Source organism: Engystomops pustulosus, chromosome 2 (genome assembly GCF_040894005.1).
Source record: "Engystomops pustulosus chromosome 2, aEngPut4.maternal, whole genome shotgun sequence".
NCBI classification, from domain to species: domain Eukaryota; kingdom Metazoa; phylum Chordata; class Amphibia; order Anura; family Leptodactylidae; genus Engystomops; species Engystomops pustulosus.
The window spans coordinates 204010334-204032467 of record NC_092412.1 but is presented as its reverse complement, the minus strand read 5'-3'; the positions used below and the strand labels follow the sequence as shown (position 1 = coordinate 204032467).

The 22134-nt window shown below is 37.4% G+C and overlaps 1 protein-coding gene across 3 annotated transcripts in view; it reads right to left on the bottom strand.

Moving 5' to 3' along the window:
• The window catches only part of NLGN4X (neuroligin 4 X-linked), a 171013-nt gene that overhangs the window by 58076 nt on the left and 90803 nt on the right, over positions 1-22134 (bottom strand). For 2 of the 3 annotated variants that reach the window (XM_072137859.1, XM_072137860.1), the window contains exon 3: positions 4830-4889. The exons of the other annotated variant lie outside the window; for it this stretch is intronic. In XM_072137859.1, coding sequence (XP_071993960.1) covers positions 4830-4889 — 60 coding nt within the window. The remainder of the gene's footprint in view (positions 1-4829; positions 4890-22134) is intronic. 3 annotated transcript variants of the gene reach the window in all.

The following is a 22134-nucleotide window of genomic DNA, read 5'->3' as shown; positions in this document are numbered from 1 at the left end:
CCCACAGTTAAAATAATTCATATTACATGTAAATGTGTTGTTTTTATGTTCCATTTCTGCATTTAGAAAAGTTAACGTATATACCCAAGTATAAGCCGAGGCCCCTAATTTTACCACAAAAACCTGGTAAAACCTATATTTTTTTACTCGAGTATAAGCCGAGTTTGGGGTTTCAAGAGAACCCGTCATGCAAAATAACCCCCCTAAACTAAATATATTTTCATAAACTGCCATTAGAGAGCATTGCCTCTATCCCTTCATTGTCCCTCTACATGCCTGTAAACCTAAGCAATGAGGTCCTAAAGCTGTATGCAAATGACCTGTGAAATGTCCAATGAAGCATTAGCATATTCAAGCTGTCCACTCTATTCATGAGTGGGAGGCACAGCCACACCCCCAGTGCATGACTGACAGCCTGTATAATGATGTGAGGCTGTATAATGATGTGCTTCCTGGTGCTGGTGGCCACGCCCCCTGCAGCCTGTGTGTGCATGTGTGTGTGTTTAGGAGAGATACAGCAGCTCCAGGCAGCCATGTTACAGCAGAATATGTCAGATTCATGTGTAGCTGATGTCTGTGTCTCTGTATATTAGGAGGATGCAGCATGTCAGCAGATGCAGCACACACACTAGCCATGCTTTACTATACATTACACACGGACATGAGCAGGGGGAGGAGAGGGGAGGGGTGACAGGGGTGACATCACTGCCTCTGACCATGTGACCAGCCTCATTTACATAATAAAGAATAGATGATTTTACAATGAGTAATGTATGAAATAACTAGATAAAGGTGGTAATGGGATCCATGTGAGCTGCTCCAACAGGTAGTAGTGACAGGACAAGTGACACAAACCTGATGACAGGTGTCCTTTCAGCGCATTTTTTTTGTGATGAAAAACTAGGCTTATACTCGAGTATATATGGTATGTCCAATGTCTTGGCTGGACATATCCAGATATGTGTGTGAATACAATGATACATTACAGGACACCCGACCAGTGTCTGAAATGTGGCTGTCATCATGAGAGATGACACATTGGATCAAGCTTTTCTAATGGGAAGGTAGTTAGTAGAGATAAGTGAATTATTCAAGATTACATTTGTAGAAGCTTGTACAACTTTTCAAAGGATTTGGTTCAAGTCTGAATCAAATAAACATAAGGCAATGTAGCTCAGATTATTTTGGAAATTAGGAAGTAAACCTATCTAGTCCTCTACAACACAATTTTTTGTAACCTCTTAATGACTTTGAACCTTTTTTATTTTTGCGTTTACTTTTTATGCTACTCATTTTCCTTCAATAGGCTTTAATGTTGTATGAGAAAAAATGTCTTAATTTTGCCATGTCTTGACGTCACAACATTTTTATACTACAGCATAAAGACATGTGCAATAACTTTCACGGTTATAATTTTATTTGTTTATTATTGTTTAGTTCCAAGGGGTGATTTAAACTTTTCAGGTAATATTTATTTACTTTGTGGTGGCCATTTGGACATTTGGGTGCTTTTTCCAATTACAGTGTTCATGGCGTGGGATAATAGTTTTTATATTTTAATATATAGAATAATTTGGCTGCAGGGATGATTATTTATTTTGTTATGTTCTTGGGAAAGAGGATGATTTTTACTATTATTATTTTCATATCTTTAAAAAAATTTTACTATCATTTCAGGCCCTTTAGGGTTTTTAATTACCCCCCTTAACTTTTACATTTACTTTAATCTGGTTAAATGTTTATGTCTTTCAGTATTGGAAGGGATGAGGAAAGTCTTAACTGCAATCTTTAAATCGATACAGGAACCTTCCTTGATTAAATAATCCCCCTTTACTACCGTATATACTCGTGTATAAGCCAAGTTTTTCAGGACAAAAAATGTGGTGAAAAACCTTACCTCGGCTTATACACGGGTCAATAAAAAAAATAAACTTAATACTCACCCTCTGGTGCCCGGATCCTTGGCTTGGCCCTGATTCTCTGCACGGCTCCCACATGCTCCTCTTCTCTTTTCTTTCTTCTCTATTTCTTCTCTTTCTTCTTTAGTCGGCAGAGTCACGTCCATGTAATCTGCCGGCCGGCGCACAATATGATGCGTCATCAGCAGTGACTCCACCACATCATAGTGTCTGCCGGCCAGAAGATCACATGGAGGTGACACTGCCGGCTATTACAGCACAGAGAAGAAAGAAGAGGAGCCGCACCGAGGATTGGTAGCCGCGCCGAACCTTGGGGGTGAGTATCACCAGAGGGTGAGTATTAAGTTTATTTTTGTTTTATGTGCTTGTCATACAGGGGGCTGCCTGGCTGTATGCTACATGGGGCTGGCTGTATACTACAGGGATCTGGCTATATACTACATGGAGCTGGTTGTATACTACATGGGGCTCGCTTTATACTACAGGGGGATGGCTGGCTTTATACTACAGGGGGCTGGCTGGCTGTATACTACATGGGGCTGGCTAGTTGTATACAACAGGGGCTGGCTGTATACTATAGGGGGCTGGCTGGTTGTATGCTACATGGTGCTGGCTGTATACTACAGGGGGATGGCTGTATACTACATGGGGGCTGGCTGGCTGTATATTAAACCCTTGGTTTATATTTGAGTCAATAGGTTTTCCCAATTTTTGGTGGTAAAATTAGGGGTCTCGGCTTATACTCGGGTCAGCTTATACTCGAGTATATACGGTAGTAATGGAAGTTAAATTATTTTTTTGTTGGATTACAGGGTGAACTGACATGTTTTTAAATTATGTTTCACCAATATACACCAATATACTTCCTATTGTCACCTAAGCACAATATTCCCACATACAGTTTCTTATTGTACTATCTAGCTTTGTCTAGTATCATAAGACAATATACAGATGATTATATCCTCAACTCAGTTACAAAATCCGCGTGCCACTCCTTTTAGCTAAGAACAGGAAACTGAGGCACAATTTGCACAAGCTCATCGAAATTGGACAGTAGAAGATTGGAAAAACGTTGCCTGGTCTGATGAGTCTCGATTTCTGCTGTGACATTCGGATGGTAGGGTCAGAATTTGGTGTCAACAACACGAAAGCATGGATCCATCCTGCCTTGTATCAACGGTTCAGGCTGGTGGTGGTGGTGTCATGGTATGGGGAATATTTTCTTGGCACTCTTTGGGTCCCTTGGTACCAATTGAGCATCGTTGCAACACCACAGCCTACCTGAGTATTGTTGCTGACCATGTCCATCCCTTTATGACCACAATGTACCCAACATCTGATGGCTACTTTCAGCAGGATAATGCGCCATGTCATAAAGCTGGAATCATCTCAGACTGGTTTCTTGAACATGACAATGAGTTCACTGTACTCAAATGGCCTCCACAGTCACCAGATCTCAATCCAATAAAGCATCTTTGGGATGTGGTGGAACAGGAGATTCACATCATGGATGTGCAGCCGACAAATATGTGGCAACTGTGTGATGCCATCATGTCAATATGGACCAAAATCTCTGAGGAATGCTTCCAGCACCTTGTTGAATCTATGCCATGAAGAATTGAGGCAGTTCTGAAGGCAAAAGGGGGTCCAACCCGTTACTAGCATGGTGTACCTAATAAAGTGGCCGGTGAGTGTATTATTTATTTTTAATGTATTTTTTATGTTTGACAAACTTTCAAAGCGCTCAGTTGTAAGTTTTAATATTTTTTTCCTAAATATAATTTTATGATGATATTGCATTGAATATGGTAATGTATTATTATTATCCATATGTATAATATATAAGTAAACTGCTTCATATATAAGTACACTGTTTCACATGAGTTTAAACATACTGTTAAATGTTATAATTGCACTGCTAACTAAATAGCGAATTCTGTAAGGGAATACATTCAAAACCAATAAAATCAAACCTACAATTTCAAGCATCCCCTGGCAATCAGAGTGTATAGACAGTGCTTTCAATATCCATATATTTAATGTACACATTACAAGAAATTAAATAATGTTACCATTGTTTATAATATGCTAGTGATACACACTGTTGTTGAGGTAAGGTTTACATTTCACTTGAAATTATAACTCAATGTCCTGCCTGATTAGAAACATTTTAACAATTGAAATAAACTTTCTTTTAAATTTCATTAAAATGTGTAGAACTAGTCTTGTGAAATAAGTATGACAACTTTTTTGTCAGGCATTGGCCAGAATAAATGGACTATAATAGCTGTCCTTAGTCGGGACAGATGGATTATTGCGTTTGCGCAATTGTCCAGGCTAGTGAGCCGAAAAATGTTTTTTGGCTCTCTGGCCAACGCCTGAAAAAAAAAGTTGTCATACTTATTTCACGAGACTAGTTCTACACATTTTAATGAGATATAAAATAAAGTTTGTTTATAATATGCTAGCATGTGGAGTCGTATGTTCTGAACTAAAAATTCATTTATACTTTTCCACCAACAAAACTCAAATGCATTTAATATGTTTTATCATCAAAAGTAGCTAAACATAAAGTAAACAACATCATTTTATTGTGGGTTTTAATTGGTTATAAATGTGTTTTCTTTAACATTCCACGATTTTTTCAAAAGTATAGACTGCCTAATTATCTAAGAATTGTTGTTTAAAGTAGATGGTTTTTGTTTGCCCCAATGTGATCTTGTAAATTTTGTTTAAAGAGTAAAAAAAGAATAGCAAAAACTGCTAAAAAGAAATCAAAATAAGATCAATTGTTAATAAAGAAGTTAAAAAAGTGAAGAAGATATGCCACAAGAAAAAAATTGCTTATGGAACAAAAAAAGAAAAAAAATATTCATGCATCGTTTTGAGCTTGAATATATGAAAAAATACCTTCATCTTCACCACGGTCATTATTGGCTATATCATCAGCTTGTTTCTTTGTGTTGGCTCCTGAGGGTTACAGTAAGAAGAATAAAGGGAAAGACGTAATTCAAACATAGGTGGCTTTCAAAAATTTTAAAAATTAAAAAGATAAAATAAAAATTGGAAAAAGTGAAAAAAATGTAAAAAAATTCTGTTATACAAAAATGTAACAAGTTGTTACATTGTATGTAAACATATAAAAGAATGAATATGTTTATATGTATGGAAAAACAATGTGAAAAATGCTATTGCAATGAAGAAAATGTGAAATGGGTCTTGTCTTTTAATTAGTATGTTAATTAAAGTACCCTAGATGTAAAAGTAGAGCTTAAAATTGAAGTAGATGAAAGAGAAATGTTCTGAACACACTGTAAAACTGTAAAAGTGGCCATGAAAGATTAAAACACTTTAGCCATTTAAAGAAAAAAATATGATTTACATGTTATTAAGATAACATTTTGTTCCCAAATTACTTTCTATTTTCCATATTAGCATTAAAAATTAGGGATGAGTGAACCCAATCAGCACCAATTATGGTGGTAAACCTAAACACAAAACCCAAACTTCTAGCTGAATTTCGAGAACTGGAACCTGCAATGTTCAGGTCTGTGCCAAATGTATCCATGCTCATTCCAACTAAACATGCCAGTTGGATTGTTTAATTGGAATGATTTTAGTTGCCCTGTGTTCATATTTTAGTTGTCCTAATTAGGTAAGCATGGTAATAACAACTAATACAGGAAGGATACTGTATATACCACAAAACATATGGCATGGAAACCCAAGAGCATTATTTTTGATTGGCAGTGAAAAATAATAGTTAATCTAAGTCGTATTAGGGATGAGTGAACCCAATCAGCACCAGTCACAGGTATACCCTAATTTGTTGGTAAACCCAAATGCAATACCCAAACTTCTAGCTGAAGTTCGGGAACTGCAATGGTTAGGTCTATGCCAAACATAACCTAAAGTTATATAAAATGTCACTTCCATTTTACATTTTAGATGTCCTAATTAGGAAACTATACTAATAACAACTAATACAGGAAGAATACTGTATATACCATAAAACATATGGCATCAAAGCACAAGAGTATTATCTTTAAGGGGCAGTGAAAAATGATAATTAGTCTTAAAGATGACACAAATTGTAAAAGTAAGGAAGCCTGCAGTAAACAATATTTGTCATTCAGTCATGTGTTTTTAGATTTTCCTCTGCCAATATTAGCCACAATAGGCCTGTAAACGTTTAAGTATTCATATAAACAGAATCTGTTAAAAATTGTGGATAAAAAGTCCTTCATGCAAGAAGTTTTGTATTGCAAAATGTGGGTATCATGATGGACACTCAATGTACTCTATTGCTGCTTGTGGAGTTCTCTTGGGATCCATGGTTGTCCATCCTTAGATGTTGCTGAGAACTCTGCCTCACAACAAGCCCCATTAGAAGCCATTAGAAGTAAAAATCTCCCCATACAAACCAATGGAGGAGTAGATCAAAAGGAAAAGATACACATGTTACATTTGTCTGACATCTTAAATGTAATTCTAGAGTATCGTACAGGATCTTTATATAAGAATATTTAGGTAATTATTCATTTGAATGTGTTAAAATTATCTAATAGTAGTATCTAATAGTTTTTGGAAATGTCTTTCAAGCTAATTAAGAGGCATGAAAGAGAGCTTTGAGCTGAGATACAGTATGAAGAGAACATGAAGGACAAGTTCAAAGATATGTTTAGGTCACATGATAGGATCTGAAGATTACAGAAGAGTTGCAGAATGAGGAGATGACAAGGTATTAAAGGTTTTGCTTCTTATAAGACAGTAAGACATTTCACAAAATGACACGTTTATATTAAAATTATTAAAAATATCACAAACACTTTTTGAGAAAGCACTCCCACTTGTTTATGGTCAAGTTATAATAACAAACATTTACTTCATGAGGGGACATTTTAGAGAATCCATAGAAAGGAAAAAGAAGCAACTTACATTGACCAATAATATTTCAAAAAAATTTCAGAAGCTTTTAAATTAAAACAGTTATTCTATTTGTTTCAATGGAAAACACCTTTAATGGTCATACACCTTTCAACAAGCCTTACATAAATCAATTGGATAATACAATAAATGTTTAAATAATTGTGATATATGTTATCAGAGATAAGTCTCTTTTACATCACTATACTCCTATCATCTTCCCTCCCTTCTTTTATAATATGAATAAATATAAACAGAAATTCCCTGAGCTGTTAGATTACACACCTCAATACAATGGATGAAAGCAGGTATCCACCCCTCAGCTTTCATTCAATAGCAAATTTCATTAACGAAATTGTAGAGGAAAAACTCTAACTAACTAATAAATGATTCACATAATAATTCACATAATGCCCATATTTATTGTTCTTTTGTATAAATTTTCATAATCTTTCAAAATGGAGGTGTTGGCGAGCTGGGAGTTTAGGACACTTCACCAATTTGCTTTAAGCTCGGAACCATGGAGAAACTTTAAGTTCAAGCTCAATGGAACTTCTTAATTGCTTAATCGCTTCAGAAACCATTTCATATTCCTTCTTCCCCTCTCTTTAATCTTTCAACTGTATGTAAAGTTTATTTTTTCTTCTCCAAATAATATTTCATCAAGGAGGCCATCTCTCAACAAAAGGCTTTACGTGATTTTGAATGTCACCCTGGGCTTTGGAGATGGAGGTGCTAGATAATAAATGAAACATGATGTTCTAGCTATTTGGAATGGTTTTCCTAAGCCCCCCTCTCCAACTACTGTCCCCCCCTCCACTCAATCCTTCCCCCTGCCTCCCCCCTGTTTTATAATCAGTACAAAGGTTTGAGAAGACATTATATAGCCAGTAAGCCAACTCTCACTTTTGTAGTTTTGGAATGTGAAATATTTTGTCACCCACTGAATCTGATTTTTTTTTGTACATGTTGCTGTTTTGAAACAGTAAAAAAGTATTACATTCTCATTAAACCCAAGTAAACATCAGGTTTTAATAAGGCATAATGATTAATAATATAATGATGTCTTTTAGGGTATGTCTTTTAGGGTATGTGCATACAGCGTTTTTAGTGAATGTGGACTGGAAGAACAAACTGCAGCTAGCTAGACCCCCATAGTCCTACATTATACACAGTAACAGTGTGCTCTTTTCACCATATCTATGTTAGGGAGCCGTGCTTCAAAACATAGGAGAGGTCCAATTTTGTTGCAGTCCTCCCATATTCATATAGTCTCCTGGCTTTCTAATTGAGACAGGAAGTGTGAGGACCGCCTGGCCAGAAACTACTCCTTAGTTTTCACCATGCTATGTCCTATGTTTATATGCACATAGTCTTAATTGTCACTTTCCTAGAGCAAAAAAGTATGAAAATATACAGAATCACTTTACTGACTTCTCTCGGAAGATGGTCACAACAGGCTTGAGATGAGGAGCACTATTAAGATTACAATTTACTTTGGGGAACTGATCATAATATTACCCTTCCTTCCAATTAGTAATTTTTTTAATAATGCAATAAGAACAAAAAGTCCCTAAAAGTACTTCACAAATATGTTTCACAAAGTGTCTTCCACAATGAATTACCAATGATATAGGGTCATACCTATAGAAGTTAAAATGAGCTTATATCTGCCCATGAGTAAACTTACTGCTGCAATCAAGATATTTGCAAATAATGAAACCTTTGCTTCAACTCGCTGTGCTCACACAATAATACATTTATATATTTTTACCAAGCTATTGCAACTGTGCATAAATTCCTTCAAATTCCGATGGTTTTATTGGTTAATGTCAAGGTTTGGGGTCAGTGAACCCCCTGGACCAATGCGGGAGATGACACTAGCCGACACCTGGGACTGGAATCTAAGCAGCACCAGGTCTTCACCAGAGCCCGCTGCAAAAGCAGAATGGTCTTGATGTGGCATGGTGCCACCAGGTCGTTCACAGGTGCGACTAGCCTGCGGTGACAGCCGAGGTCGAAGTACAAACTCAGCGTGCAGTCTCGGAGTCAGGCACAGGTAGGCAGTCAGGGCAGACGGCAGAGTTGCAGGGTCAGAGGTCAAGTTTGGGGTCACAACTGGAGATTAATGCAGGAACAGGAATGCAGATGGGAATAGAAACAGGGAACACAATGGAAGCTTTGTCTAAGGCTGGTAGCTCAAACATCCGTCAGAAGTTGATGGGAGCAGCCCTGTCATGCGCTGGCCCTTTAAATCTTCGAGAGTCCTTTAAATGGAGAGTGGCACAGGTGTGCCTATGATCCGAGATGTGGATTGCAGGGACACCCGTGACAGATAACTAGTAACCTAGTTACAGTTTATTCACACATCCATATTATTTCATATCCTGGCTTCAGTGATTTTCTTACTAAACCATTCTGTTGAATTCAACTGATCACCCTATTTTTTCACACTTGCTGACCATGCAAGGGAATAGAGAAAAAAAAATGTTAGCCCATTTTTTTCATTATGCTTTCTAAACAATCTTAAATTCTTTTTTTTTGGGGGGGGGGATGTCCAAAAAAAACCCCCAAAGCACAACAACTGAAGCATAATGGATAAATACGTTGATAAATTCAGATCAAGTAGGTTTTATGCCAAGAAAACAAACTATGGACACTACACGTAGGCTCCAGGAACCCCATGTGCAGTCCTGTCAATAGATGCTGAAAAAGCATTTGACAGGGTGCACTGGGGGTTCCTGGAAGCTGTCCTGATCCAGTTTGGTTTTTCCTCTATATTTTTGAGATTAATAATGTCCCTATACTCTTGTCCAAAAGCATATGTTTCTGGAATGGGGCATAGTTCAAAAAAATTTTCTATAACAAACGGAGTTAGGCAGGGATGCCCTCTATCTCCATTGATTTTCAACTTAATGATGGAACCCCTAGCCCAGGCCATAAGAAGAAATCCAGACATTCATGGGATCAAAAGTAAGGATTCAGAGCATGTAATAGGTCTATATGCTGACGACATATTTATCACCTGTTTGGACCCACTCTCTTCCTTAGAGGAGGCAAGGAAAACTATTACCAAATATTCTAGCTTATCCTTCTATAAAATAAATGAAACAAAAAGTAATATTTTTCTAATAAATGAAACTAGAGATCTTAAACAAAAGATCAGCCTGAAGTTTTCTTTTGCCTGGGCAAGAGGCGGTACAAAGTACCTGGGAATTATGTTACGCCCTACTTTAGAAGTAATTATTAATTTGAATAGTACAAATTTAATAGATAAATTAAAAACCTTGATTAAAAAACTTCCAAACTCATTATCATGGCTGGAAAGAATAAGTGCCATCAAAAGTAATCTACTTCCTATAATCCTTTATTACTTTCGCTGTATTCCCCTATCTTTTTCGGAGTTTTCTCTGAAGATAATCAAGAAAATTTTGATCCAATTTGTGTGGAACAATAAGCCTCCAAGAGTCTCTAGCCAAACATTATATGTGAATAGATGGTGGGAAGGGGCAGGCCTCCCAAATATATTTATATATCATCAAGCGGTAATCTTGGAGGCATGTAAGAGATGTTGGACAGAGAGTCCACCGGAAAACTGGATGCAGATAGAGGCGGAGTTTGCGTCATATGAGCAATTAAAAGATCTGCTTATAGCTACCAATCTAGATTTTAAAAAAGGACATACCCATCTTCTCGATACTACCAGGTTGATGCTTATGGTATGGATCAAATTCTGCACAATACAACAGAGGATTAAAAAATACTTAATACTGGAACCAGCAGACATGAGCTTGGCCACTCTGAGTGCCTGTATAATTGACTTAAATTTGAACATTTAGAAAAGGCAGGGGATTTCATCACTAGCTGATATCTGTATTGAAGAAGGCTTATGTACGTTTGATCTTATTAGGGAAAACTTTTGTATACCAGCAACAGAATTTATGGTGTATGCAAGATTGAAATCTTTTTTAAGATCAGTCAGAAACATTATGGCACTGGAATTAATGAGTCAAACACATCCAGATTTTTTAGATTTTTGACATCAAAGGTTAAATATTTATTTCACTAGCATATTCAGAATTTATGGAGACCACTAGCAAAGGAAAACTTGGATGTATGAACAAATGGGAGCAGGAAATGGGGAGATCTTTCCCGTAAGTGGACTGGCTTAATGCTACTAGAGGGATTAGCAAGAATACGTTCTGCTTAAATTATTATGAGATATTAATTAAGATTCACACTAGGTGGTATACTCCTCCTGTACGACTTGCTAATATGTTTGCTGACCAATCTGACTTATGTTGGAGAAACTGTGGAAAAAAAAGCAACCCTATGCCATATATTGTGGTCATGCCCCAAGCTAAGTAGCTAATGGTTGGGTGTTGGAAAAATTATAGAATTGGTAGCTGGGGTTTCCCTTGGACTCTCACCAGAATGGGCACTTTTGAATATTGTGTCAAGGGACCTATTAAAAAAAATCCACAAATATAAATGGATTATTAATAAAATCTTGACAGCAGCTAGAGTTATACTGGTTAAAAATGGACGGACAAAGCTAGCCCAACTATTACTGAAATGATTTCTTTAGTTAATTCCACATGGAGAATGGAAAAATGTCTTGGGGAACAAGGTATTATAAAGATTAATGATTTTGACGAATTGTGGAAATCATGTCCAGGCTATGAAAGGAATACTGCCTAAAATCTCTTTCATATTTGATGGTGACACCAGAGAATTAATTATATATATATATATATATATATATATATATATATTTATTTTTTCTCTTCTGTTTTTCTTCAATCTTTTTCTCCATTCCTTTCTTCTTTTTTCTTCTTACATCTCCTACCTCTTACACGGTACAGTGAATATTGTATGAAATGTGCATGAAATGCAACAATTGTAATGCAACTGCTGTTTACCTTTTGCTCGGCTTCAATATTGGAACTACCGTATTTTGCGGCTTATAAGCCGCACCGGACTATAAGGCGCATTAGTCCGATGCGCCTTATATATGTAATAATTATAAGGCGCGGGGTCCGGGGGCGTGGCGGAGGTCCAGGGGGCGTGGCGGAGACCCGACGGGACGCGACGGGACACAACACCGAGACGCGACGCCAAGACGCGGCGCCGAGACGCGACGGGGAACGCGGGGAAGGTGAGCGGGGAAGGTGAGGGGGAGGTGGAGGAGGGCAGCGGACCATACTTACATAGGTCCCCGCTACCGGAGACAGCAGATCTCCAGCGGGAACTGCAGACCACGCGGCAGAAGTTGTTCATGCCGCGTGGTCTGCAGTTCCCGCTGGAGATCTCCGGTCTCCGGTAGCGGGGACCTATGTAAGTATGGTCCGCTGCCCTGTGCCCAGCGCCATACATAGGGCGCACCGGACTATAAGGCGCACTTTGGATTTCCACGGAAATCCAAGGCTTTTAAGTGCGCCTTATAGTCCGGAAAATACGGTATATATTTGTGTATTTTGTAAAAAAAAAAAAAATAAGCATAATGGATGTGCAAAAATAGGAGCAATAAAGAAACTAAATGGGTCTGCGGTAAATCTAAACTAAATGATATACAAAAAACATTGCCAAGATGCTTCTTTTTAACTTAAAGAGCCAATTTAAATAATGTGTTTATTTTAAAAGAAGCTCAACATTTCTGAGAAAATCCCTTTCCAGATTCTTAACAACAGAAAATATGTTGTCTTCTTGTTTTTCAGACTAAAAATTAAATGTTTGCCAGTCACCTGTAGTTTCTTTGACTTCAATTTAATAGCTGAGGGTACTTTGCAATTGAAAAATGTACTGATGCAAATTCCTTTGAAAACAATGCAGTCATCCACAACTAATTGAAATAGAACTGTTATCTCATATCCCCTTCTGTGTAACTGCTTTACATATTAAACAGGAATAAACATGAAGCTTTTTTTTTTTACTTTTTAAGATATTAGTTTGGACCTTGCTGAATAGATTTTTAAGCCTGTTGAAAAAAATGTTTGCAAAACTAACCACTGAGATATTGTTAAATTGATCTTTCCCAAAATTACATTTGTGCTCATTGCTGCTTGAGAAAACAATTTGGAGATTTGAAATCTCCTTTTATTCTTAGTTTTTATTTATGCCTTTCTACCTCCTGTCATTTGCTGGAAGCGTGTGCCAACTCGAAAACCTTTTGCTCTTTAAATACTTAAAACTCTTGAGCCAACCTGTGCCATTTGCAGTATGCAAATATTAAAGAAATGAATCCGATTTATAAAACTTTTCAGCTGAGGTTGACTAAGAAGATTGATTTTACTCTTTAAAATGAAAAAACATGAATTCCAAGCAGTTCAGAAAGTTTTACTGTAAGTGGGATGGTATTCAATGGAAAAACTAGATATATAATTTTTTTAATTTAAACATACAAAAAAACAAAACATATGTGGGATGTATCATATGCTGCAACATATGGAGGTTTCCACACAATTCTTATATCAGCATTTGAGGTTTTACTGATATAAGGGTTCAGGAGATATAGGCATTTGAAGTGTTTTATTACTTATTAAAAAATTAAGGAAAATTACAAAAAAATAATTTCTTCACATTTGTAGTCACTAATTTTAGTTGGTTAATTTTATAAAGACAAAACATATGATTAATAAAACTATTCTATCAAGTTAAAGTCTCACATGTCATGAAAAAAACAAAGCTAAAATAGTATTGATATGTAAAGCATAATACAGAACTGCAAAAAATTGTCCTGGACATTCAGGCTTCAATGGTCACTAAAGGGTTAAATTGCATTTTTCTTACTGAGACCTCTTCATACACCCCCGCACCTCTGCACCATAGAGCAGGTTCATTAGTATGACAAATAAAACCCCAAATTATGTAATTTCAAAACTAGAATATATAGCTTCCAAAAATAAGATACAGTGCAGCTGTAGTGAAAGCAACAACAATTGTTTTGATAAGTAATAAATTATGTAGTTATCTGTGATGTAGCTCATATTTAGCAATTTAGCCAAGCAACCAAAGATGAGAAAACATGGTAAATGTGCACCTAAAAAAGACATGGCCAATCGGGCCTTGCAGGTTAAATTCTTCATTTTATCTCGTAATGATGCAGAACCAGTATGTCTATTGACATCTTCCTCAAAAAAAATTATGGCTGATTATGACACTAAGTAGTACAACCTCTGCTCTAAGGGATCGCCAATGTTAGCCCAAGTGGTTTAAACCCAGCACCCTTTGAAATAATAATCTCCATTTATAAATACAACTTATAAGACAAAAATACAGCTTAATGAAGTTTAGATTTTAAGTAAGTGGAATTATACTTTGCTCTTTGATCAAATGAAAGAAAAGACATTCAAGCGCACGAAAGTAAAGCGTAGCTTTCTGCATTTATGTTCTCCTTTCCACTAATATATACTCTCCTATCACAAATGTTTTGCCATGAAAACAGGTAATTATACATTGAGAACAGTATTTTAACAATATTTAATATCTATCAAAGTAATTTCCATTAATTGGAAATCTCAGATTTGGAACTGCAATTTCAAATACTTGCATTCCTTTCACACCTTATGGTCAACAAACAGTTAATGTAGTATGTAATACAGCTTGAAAACTGAATAGCAGCCACATAAAACAAAAACAAGGCCCTGCATTTTTGTGCCAGTCAGCTCATAACCGCAAATTTGTTGTTGGCCTCACATAGAAATTTGTTTTTACATCAAATTAAAATAATAATAAAAAAATGTTTTTTTTTAAATAATATAATTGTTTAGTTATGATGCAATAAATGAAAGACAGCCAAATTAAGAACATTAATAACATTTGGGAGCACAAGACACACAGACAAGTTCAAAACAAGTAACTTATTGAACTGGTTGTTAAAACAAAAAGTAATAGTCAGACTTGAATAATAGTGACTGAGTTGCTACTGTAATTCATATGGGCAATTTCGCAAAACCTTCTCTTTGGTGATTTGCTCCTTAAGTTGCTGGAAGGTGATTAGTCCCAGTCCTGAGGTCCAGTGGTCCACTGCTGTTAGGAGGGCCCCCATGTGGTCAGTCTAGCTGTCAGGTTGTACTGTTGGACAAGAGCCTGTTTTCTGCCGTGAGCTAGCTGACAAAGGCTCAGGAGAGCCACAACGTGTGTTGAGATCTGTATTCCATACATTTGAATTAAAGAGGTTTCATCACTACTTGAAGGTGCCGAGATCTTCCTTCTTGCTTACGGTACACAAGGTCAATTAGTTATTGTTTTTTGTGGACAATTCCTAAATGCAAGGTTCCTGGAGGTGCAGGATGTAAGATAGAGTTGTCCACACAACCTCCGATATGGTACAACACAAGCTCACAACCCTGAATGGCTGAAAGTCCCCATTCACTAGCCACAACGAAACAGAGACTTGGGAAGACATAGGATCAGGGTTCTGGTCTCTTCCAATCCAGCTGAATCTCTGGATTTTGTTGAGAGCAGACATGACCCACTTCCTCTTCTTCCACTGGGCCATAACCTATAATAAGTTGTATGGTTTTTATGGCCCTTTGTGACTTTGTAAACAGTGGAGGTAATTCTATGAAGGCTGTTGGTGCCGGAAGGTCTGCGTAAGTGTCAGTTACTTGCTGACTTAATTAAGCTATTCCAATTAGGCTGGGGGATGTCAGTGACGTGTACTGAAGCTGTTGAACATATTTCCCCTTACTGCTAGCTGTATGGTCTATGCTTTCATCACAGATATTATTTCAGAATAGGCAATCAATATCAGATCTACTGTCTTCCGACACCTCTGCAAATCATTTGTTTTAAGGGGCAAGTGCGTCTGCAATGAGGCCTCTTTAATGTTTACCTCAGTTCATCTAACTGAAAGCCCTTTGCTTATTTACTACAGCTGAGTGGTGCCTAGCTGACATTGACAAAAATATGCAGCAATATCCTTAGCCTAGAACAGCGATGGCGAACCTATGGCACGCGTGCCACAAGCGGCACGCAGAGCTGTTCCTGTGGGCACGCACCTCCGGCTGTCGGGAGCGCTGAATGTTATTGTGGTTCCCATAGAAACCACTGCGGGGAGAAGAGAGCAGCATGATACAGCTGCTCCCACATAATAGAATTGGGCAGGGGCATAAGGATCTGGCCTTTAGATACAGGGGTCCAGCAGCTGTCACTGTTCCATGTGCTCTTTTGGGACCCCTGAGCACAGTAATGTCAGCAGGAAGGCAGTCATTGCTCTGCCTTCCCCCCTGCTAAAGCCGGGACTCACACAGAGGGCTGGTCACCTGACCCGACCAGCCAATAGGAGAGGAGAGGAGGGAAGAGGAATCACCAGAGCCCGGGCTGCATGTAGCTGTTGCAGTATAGAAAGGTAATAAATGACATAAATAAAGTATAGCATCAGCTCATCCTCCCCTGCTATCCTGTAAATATAAACTACATCATGCAGCTATTTCATATCTTTCCAGCACCCTCATATCTATCTATCTCTCTGTCTCTCTCATATCTATCTATGTATCTATCTATGTATCTGTCTCTCTGTCTCTCTCATATCTATCTATCTATCTATCTATCTATCTATCTATCTATCTATCTATGTATCTATCCTATCTATCTATGTATGTATCTATCTATGTATCTGTCTCTCTCATATCTATCTATCTATGTATCTATCTATGTATCTGTCTCTCTGTCTCTCTCATATCTATCTATCTATCTATCTATCTATGTATCTATCTATGTATCTGTCCCTCTCATATCTATCTATCTATGTATCTATCTATGTATCTATCCTATCTATCTATGTATGTATCTATCTATGTATCTATCCTATCTATCTATGTATGTATCTATCTATGTATCTGTCTCTCTCATATCTATCTATGTATCTATGTATGTATCTATGTATGTATCTATCTATCTATGTATGTATCTATCTATGTATCTGTCTCTCTCATATCTATCTATCTATGTATGTATCTATGTATGTATGTATCTATGCTATCTATCTATCTATGTATGTATCTATCTCTCTCATATCTATGTATGTATGTATGTATCTATGTATGTATCTATCTATGTATGTATGTATCTATCTATGTATGTATCTATGTATGTATGTATGTATCTATCTATCTATGTATGTATCTATGTATGTATCTATCTATGTATCTATCTTTCTCTCATATCTATCTCTATGTATCTAGAAAAATGATCTATCTATCTATCTAACAGGGCCCACTGGTGTCTTGTTACACCACTGGGATTGGGGTCACATATAAAGGTCAGCAGACCCCTATATGTGACATATGACATAGCTATAAATAAAATACATCAATATTAAAACGGGGCAATTCTCTCTATAATGCTGGTTATCAGCTGCAGGTGTACCTGAGCTCTGCCCCAATCCTTCCCCTGAACAGTATACAACAGTTTTAGGCGAGCAGCGGACAACAGTACACTGCCAAAATTTTTTAACGTTTATTACAGGAGTCCCTATATTAAACACCTATGTGGGTTTTTTTAAAATTTTTGTCTTGGCACTTTGCTATAAGTAAGTTGGGTTTGAGTTGCATTTTGGGCACTCAGCCTCTAAAAGGTTCGCCATCACTGGCCTAGAAAATTCTAAAAATATGAATAAAACAAAGCAGAAAAGTTCTGGTCGAGATAATATAAATCTCAAGTGGAATGTGTTTCTTCTTTGACCATTTACTCCATGTGAAGAGTGTTCTGTTATGTTTGATGACATCATTTTATCACAAAAAGATATGGTTTAGATACATTATATAACAGCACATCTTAAAATATCATCAGCTACAAAAATATGCCATCCTCATTTCTTTCTAAAGCAACCAGCAGGAGGCCATGGGTTTTACAGTCTACGGCACATATTAATTTCATTATCTTCTGTGTGATTTCAATAATTAATTATTATTAGATTACAACAAAACACAAGCATATTATACATAGCATGTCTTTTTGAGAAGAGTGTTGACATCATAGTTAAATTAGTCATTGTTTACACAACTATAGAAACCAAACATATTTTAACATTTGAAGCTTAAGAAACATATTGTGGTGTCTCTCTTGTATCAGCAAACACATATTTACACAGGCTAGAATCAGCAGAACAAGTCTAGAATCAGCATATGTTTGTCACTAACAGTTTGAACATGTTAATACGAGGTTTAACCCTTTCACGACCCGTGACGTAATAGCACGTCACGGGTCGGCCGCGGGTGCATGGAGAGGGCTCACGCGCTGAGCCCTCTCCATAGCCGGTAAGTCTTTGCTGCATATTGCAGCAAAGGCTTACCGGTAACACCCGCGATCGGTGCTAGCACCGATCGCGGGTGTTTTCACCTCGATCGCCGCCGGCAATGCTGCCGGCGGCTTCAAAAGCATGGCGGCGCGTGGGCGCCGCCATCTTTTCGAGGATCGCCGCTCCCCGTGACGTCATCGGGGAGCGGCGATCCGTCGCCATGGTAACCTCGGGTCTCGCGAAGACCCGAGGCTACTTCTGGTTAACCCATGCATTACAATGTGCTATCAGCACATTGTAATGTATGAGGAGTAAAATCCCCATATACTGCCATACTGTAGTATGGCAGTATATGGTAGGATCGATCAGACAACCTAGGGTTAAAGTACCCTAGGGAGTCTGAAAAGTACTAAAAATAAAAAAAAAAAAAAGTTAAAAAAAAAAAAATTATAATAAAAAACCCTAAAAACTCAAATCACCCCCCTTTCCCTAGAACTGATATAAATATAAATAAACAGTAAAAATCATAAACACATTAGGTATCGCCGCGTCCGAAAATGCCCGATCTATCAAAATATGATAACGGTTTTTCACTGTGTTTAATCCCGTAACGGAAAATCGCGCCCAAATTCGAAAATGGCACTTTTTTTGTCATTTAAAAAAATTAAAAAATTCTATAAAAAGTGATCACAAGGTCGTACAGTCCTAAAATTGATAACATTGTAAACGTCATCAAAATCCGCAAAAAACGACACCAACCACAGCTCAGTACACCAAAGTATAAAAAAGTTAGTAGCGCCAGAAGATGGCAAAATCCCCAAAAAAATTTTTGTACAGGAGGTTTTAATTTTTTTAAATGTATGAAAACATTATAAAACCTATATAAATTTGGTATCCCCGTAATCGTACCGACCCAAAGAATAAAGTAGACATGTCATTTGGGGCGCGCAGTGAAATCCGTAAGATCCAAGACCACAAGAAGGCGGCACAAATGCGTTTTTTTACCAATTTCACTGCATTTGGAATTTTTTTCCCGCTTCCTAGTACACGGCATGGAATATTCAATACCATCTCTATGAAGTGCAATTTGTTACGCAGAAAATAAGCCGTCACACAGCTCTGTACATGGAAAAATAAAAAAGTTATGGATTTTTGATCATGGGGAGTAAAAAATGAAAATGAAAAAACAAAAAAGGGCCAGGTCCTGAAAGGGTTAAAAAGTCATAATATTTTTTGTCAAAGTAATGAAACTAATTGCAAATATCAAGTAATACATATAACAAATCATAAAAAAACTTGCTAATAGGAGGTCACAGAAGTTCTGTTAGTATGATAGTGATTTGGCCAACCTTGTTATTATAGCTGCTCTGTCCCTAATGCTAACATAAGTAGAGAAAGCAGACTCCTAAAGGAGACTTGGCCACTATAGGACACCTCAGCTGGGATTTGGATACTATAAACCCTTGATTCTCCGTTGTAGAATTCTGGGAAATATGTAAGAATGGAAAAACATCTTGGCTACCTTGCAAGGCAGCCCTTTTAATATCAAGCATTGCTTATTCAGAAAGCCTTAAAATAGCCAAACCAGTATATTTATTACATAAGGTACAGACTCCCAATGGTTCCAGAGGAGGCCGTTAATGCCAACGTTTCCTTAAAGAGTCTCCTTACTTACCTGATCTAGAATCCAGCATCTCACTTAGCTTTCCAGTTCCTTAACATGTACTGAAATGATACAAACACACTGAAATAGTCCTTATCCCATCCCTTAAAATGTATCTGAAAACTCCTTACATGTCTGTTCAACATTTTTTCTTTATTAATAACCATATAATTTACTAACAGTGTAATGCATTCAAATATAACCCTGTATCTGCAGTTTATGTACCTTATTTCCCGTTTTTCAATGAAGTCTATCATGTTAACGGGATTGTTGATGTAACTCACTATCAAATAACCAAATATTGAAATATTAGTTTGTAAATAAATGGCAGCAGAATCAAAAAGATTTATGACGATTTATGAGCCTCACGGAGGGGAAGGTATAGTTCATATTAGCATATAAATATCCTTCTCTCAGTGAAGTCACAAGCTATGGGGTGGGAGGAAAATTTATGAACTATAGTTTATTGAGCTATGCAAATAACCATTGTCAGTCATTTTGAGACTCCTTCACTGGCTGTCCGAAAATTCTTAAGCTGGTTCTCATAGTGGTGAGTAACTTTCAACTATTCACTAGTAAGGCTATTCATTTTTATCCTTTTCATTTTTACAACTGTTTGTGTATTTCTTATATGTATATTCTTTGCAATCCTTGTTTCTGGGTATGGTATGGTTTTATGTTTGCACTATACAGTGTATTAAATCTTTAAAATGCAATAAGGCTCTGTTTGTAGTCTTAAAGAACTTAAGTTTTCAAAGAAGTAGTGTTATCAATATATTCTTATCATTTCAAGGTAAAAAAAAAGGGGTATGCTGACGTATGCTTTATGCTTTAACTGTCTAAATTTCTAAATTGCCTAACTACTGCCCCCGATCCGCCCCCATCCCACCCACCTCACACTACTTACCCGCCATCGACCCCATCGCTGACACAGGCTATGTGACGTGTCTGCCTGCACCGGGTCTGCTGAGGTCTATGACCCGGCACCTGACCTGCAGACGCGTCATCAGCCGTCGCCTGCGCCGGATCCCCTGATGAGAGGCAGCACGAAGAGGAGCAGGATAAGGTAAGAATTATGTTTTTTATTTAGCTTAAATATATAGGGCCCTGTTTGGTGGTGGGGGACATTATTTATGGCTACTGGGGGTGCAGGACAGTAATTATAGCTACTGGGGGGGGGGCAGGACATTAATTATAGCTACTGGGGGGGCAGGACATTAATTATAGCTACGGGGGGGGGGGGGTAGGACATTAATTATAGCTACTGGGGGGGCAGGACATTAATTATAGCTACTGGGGGGGAGGGCAGGACGTTAATTATAGATACTGGGGGGGCAGGACATTAATTATGGCTACAGGGGGGGCAGGACATTAATTATGGCTACTGGTGGGGCAGGACATTAATTATGGCTTCTGGGAGGGGGGCATAATTTTAATTTTTACCGGTGTTTTGTATGCGTTGGAAAAGGGGTAGTCTTATACGGGGAATATATCTTAAACTCTATATTTTAAACAGGAAAGTAGGGGGGTCGTCTTATACACCAGGTCGTCTTATAAGCCGGAATATACGGTATTCATTATTTTTTTAACATTATATTATTAAAAGTTATATTTTAAACTATATGCCTTCACCATATTGTGTCTAGATTATACACAGCTGTATAAGGCATGTTTTTTGCAGGACATGCTGTACTTTATAGCAGGAGTATTTAATATTCCATGCCTTTACACCCAAATGGGGTCGTGTCCCACAAGTTGAGAATTGCTCAGCTAGAGGGACATATGTTTCAGATCCATAGGAGACCAAAGGAACAAAATGAATCTAAGCCTCATAAATTATACAGACCAATCCATAGATATGAAATAGTTAATATAACCTTCCGATAACTGATCTAAAAATCATTGTCTTTCTAAAAAGTACTAAATGTTTCTTAAATTGTTATGAACTTATCTGCACATGTTCAACAAAAAGGACAAGTAAGGAAGAATCATCTGTTTCCAGTTTCCCAACAAGAGTTTAATACCAATATATAAAGTAGCCGCATATGTAATGTACCGGACCTGGGGCCATTTCTAAATTCTGTGCCCGATAATCTTGTTCTAGTGCATACTAAAGGACTTGTATTGGCTTTATAAAAACAATGCAAGTGCCTGTAAACAAGAACAATTAGTAACCGGCTTAGGATGCGTTGACATTCCTTTGCGGTTTGCTTGACATTCTAGTGTGGCTAATGTTTCTGGCTGTATTGGGACTTATGGCACCACACCCAGTTCCTCTTTAGCTCTGCTCTGGTCCAGCAACAGTTAACTTGCTGTGATGGACAGACTTCTGCTCCAATTATCTAGAGCAGAAGTTCTTTGGCCACCTAAATAAATTCCAATCT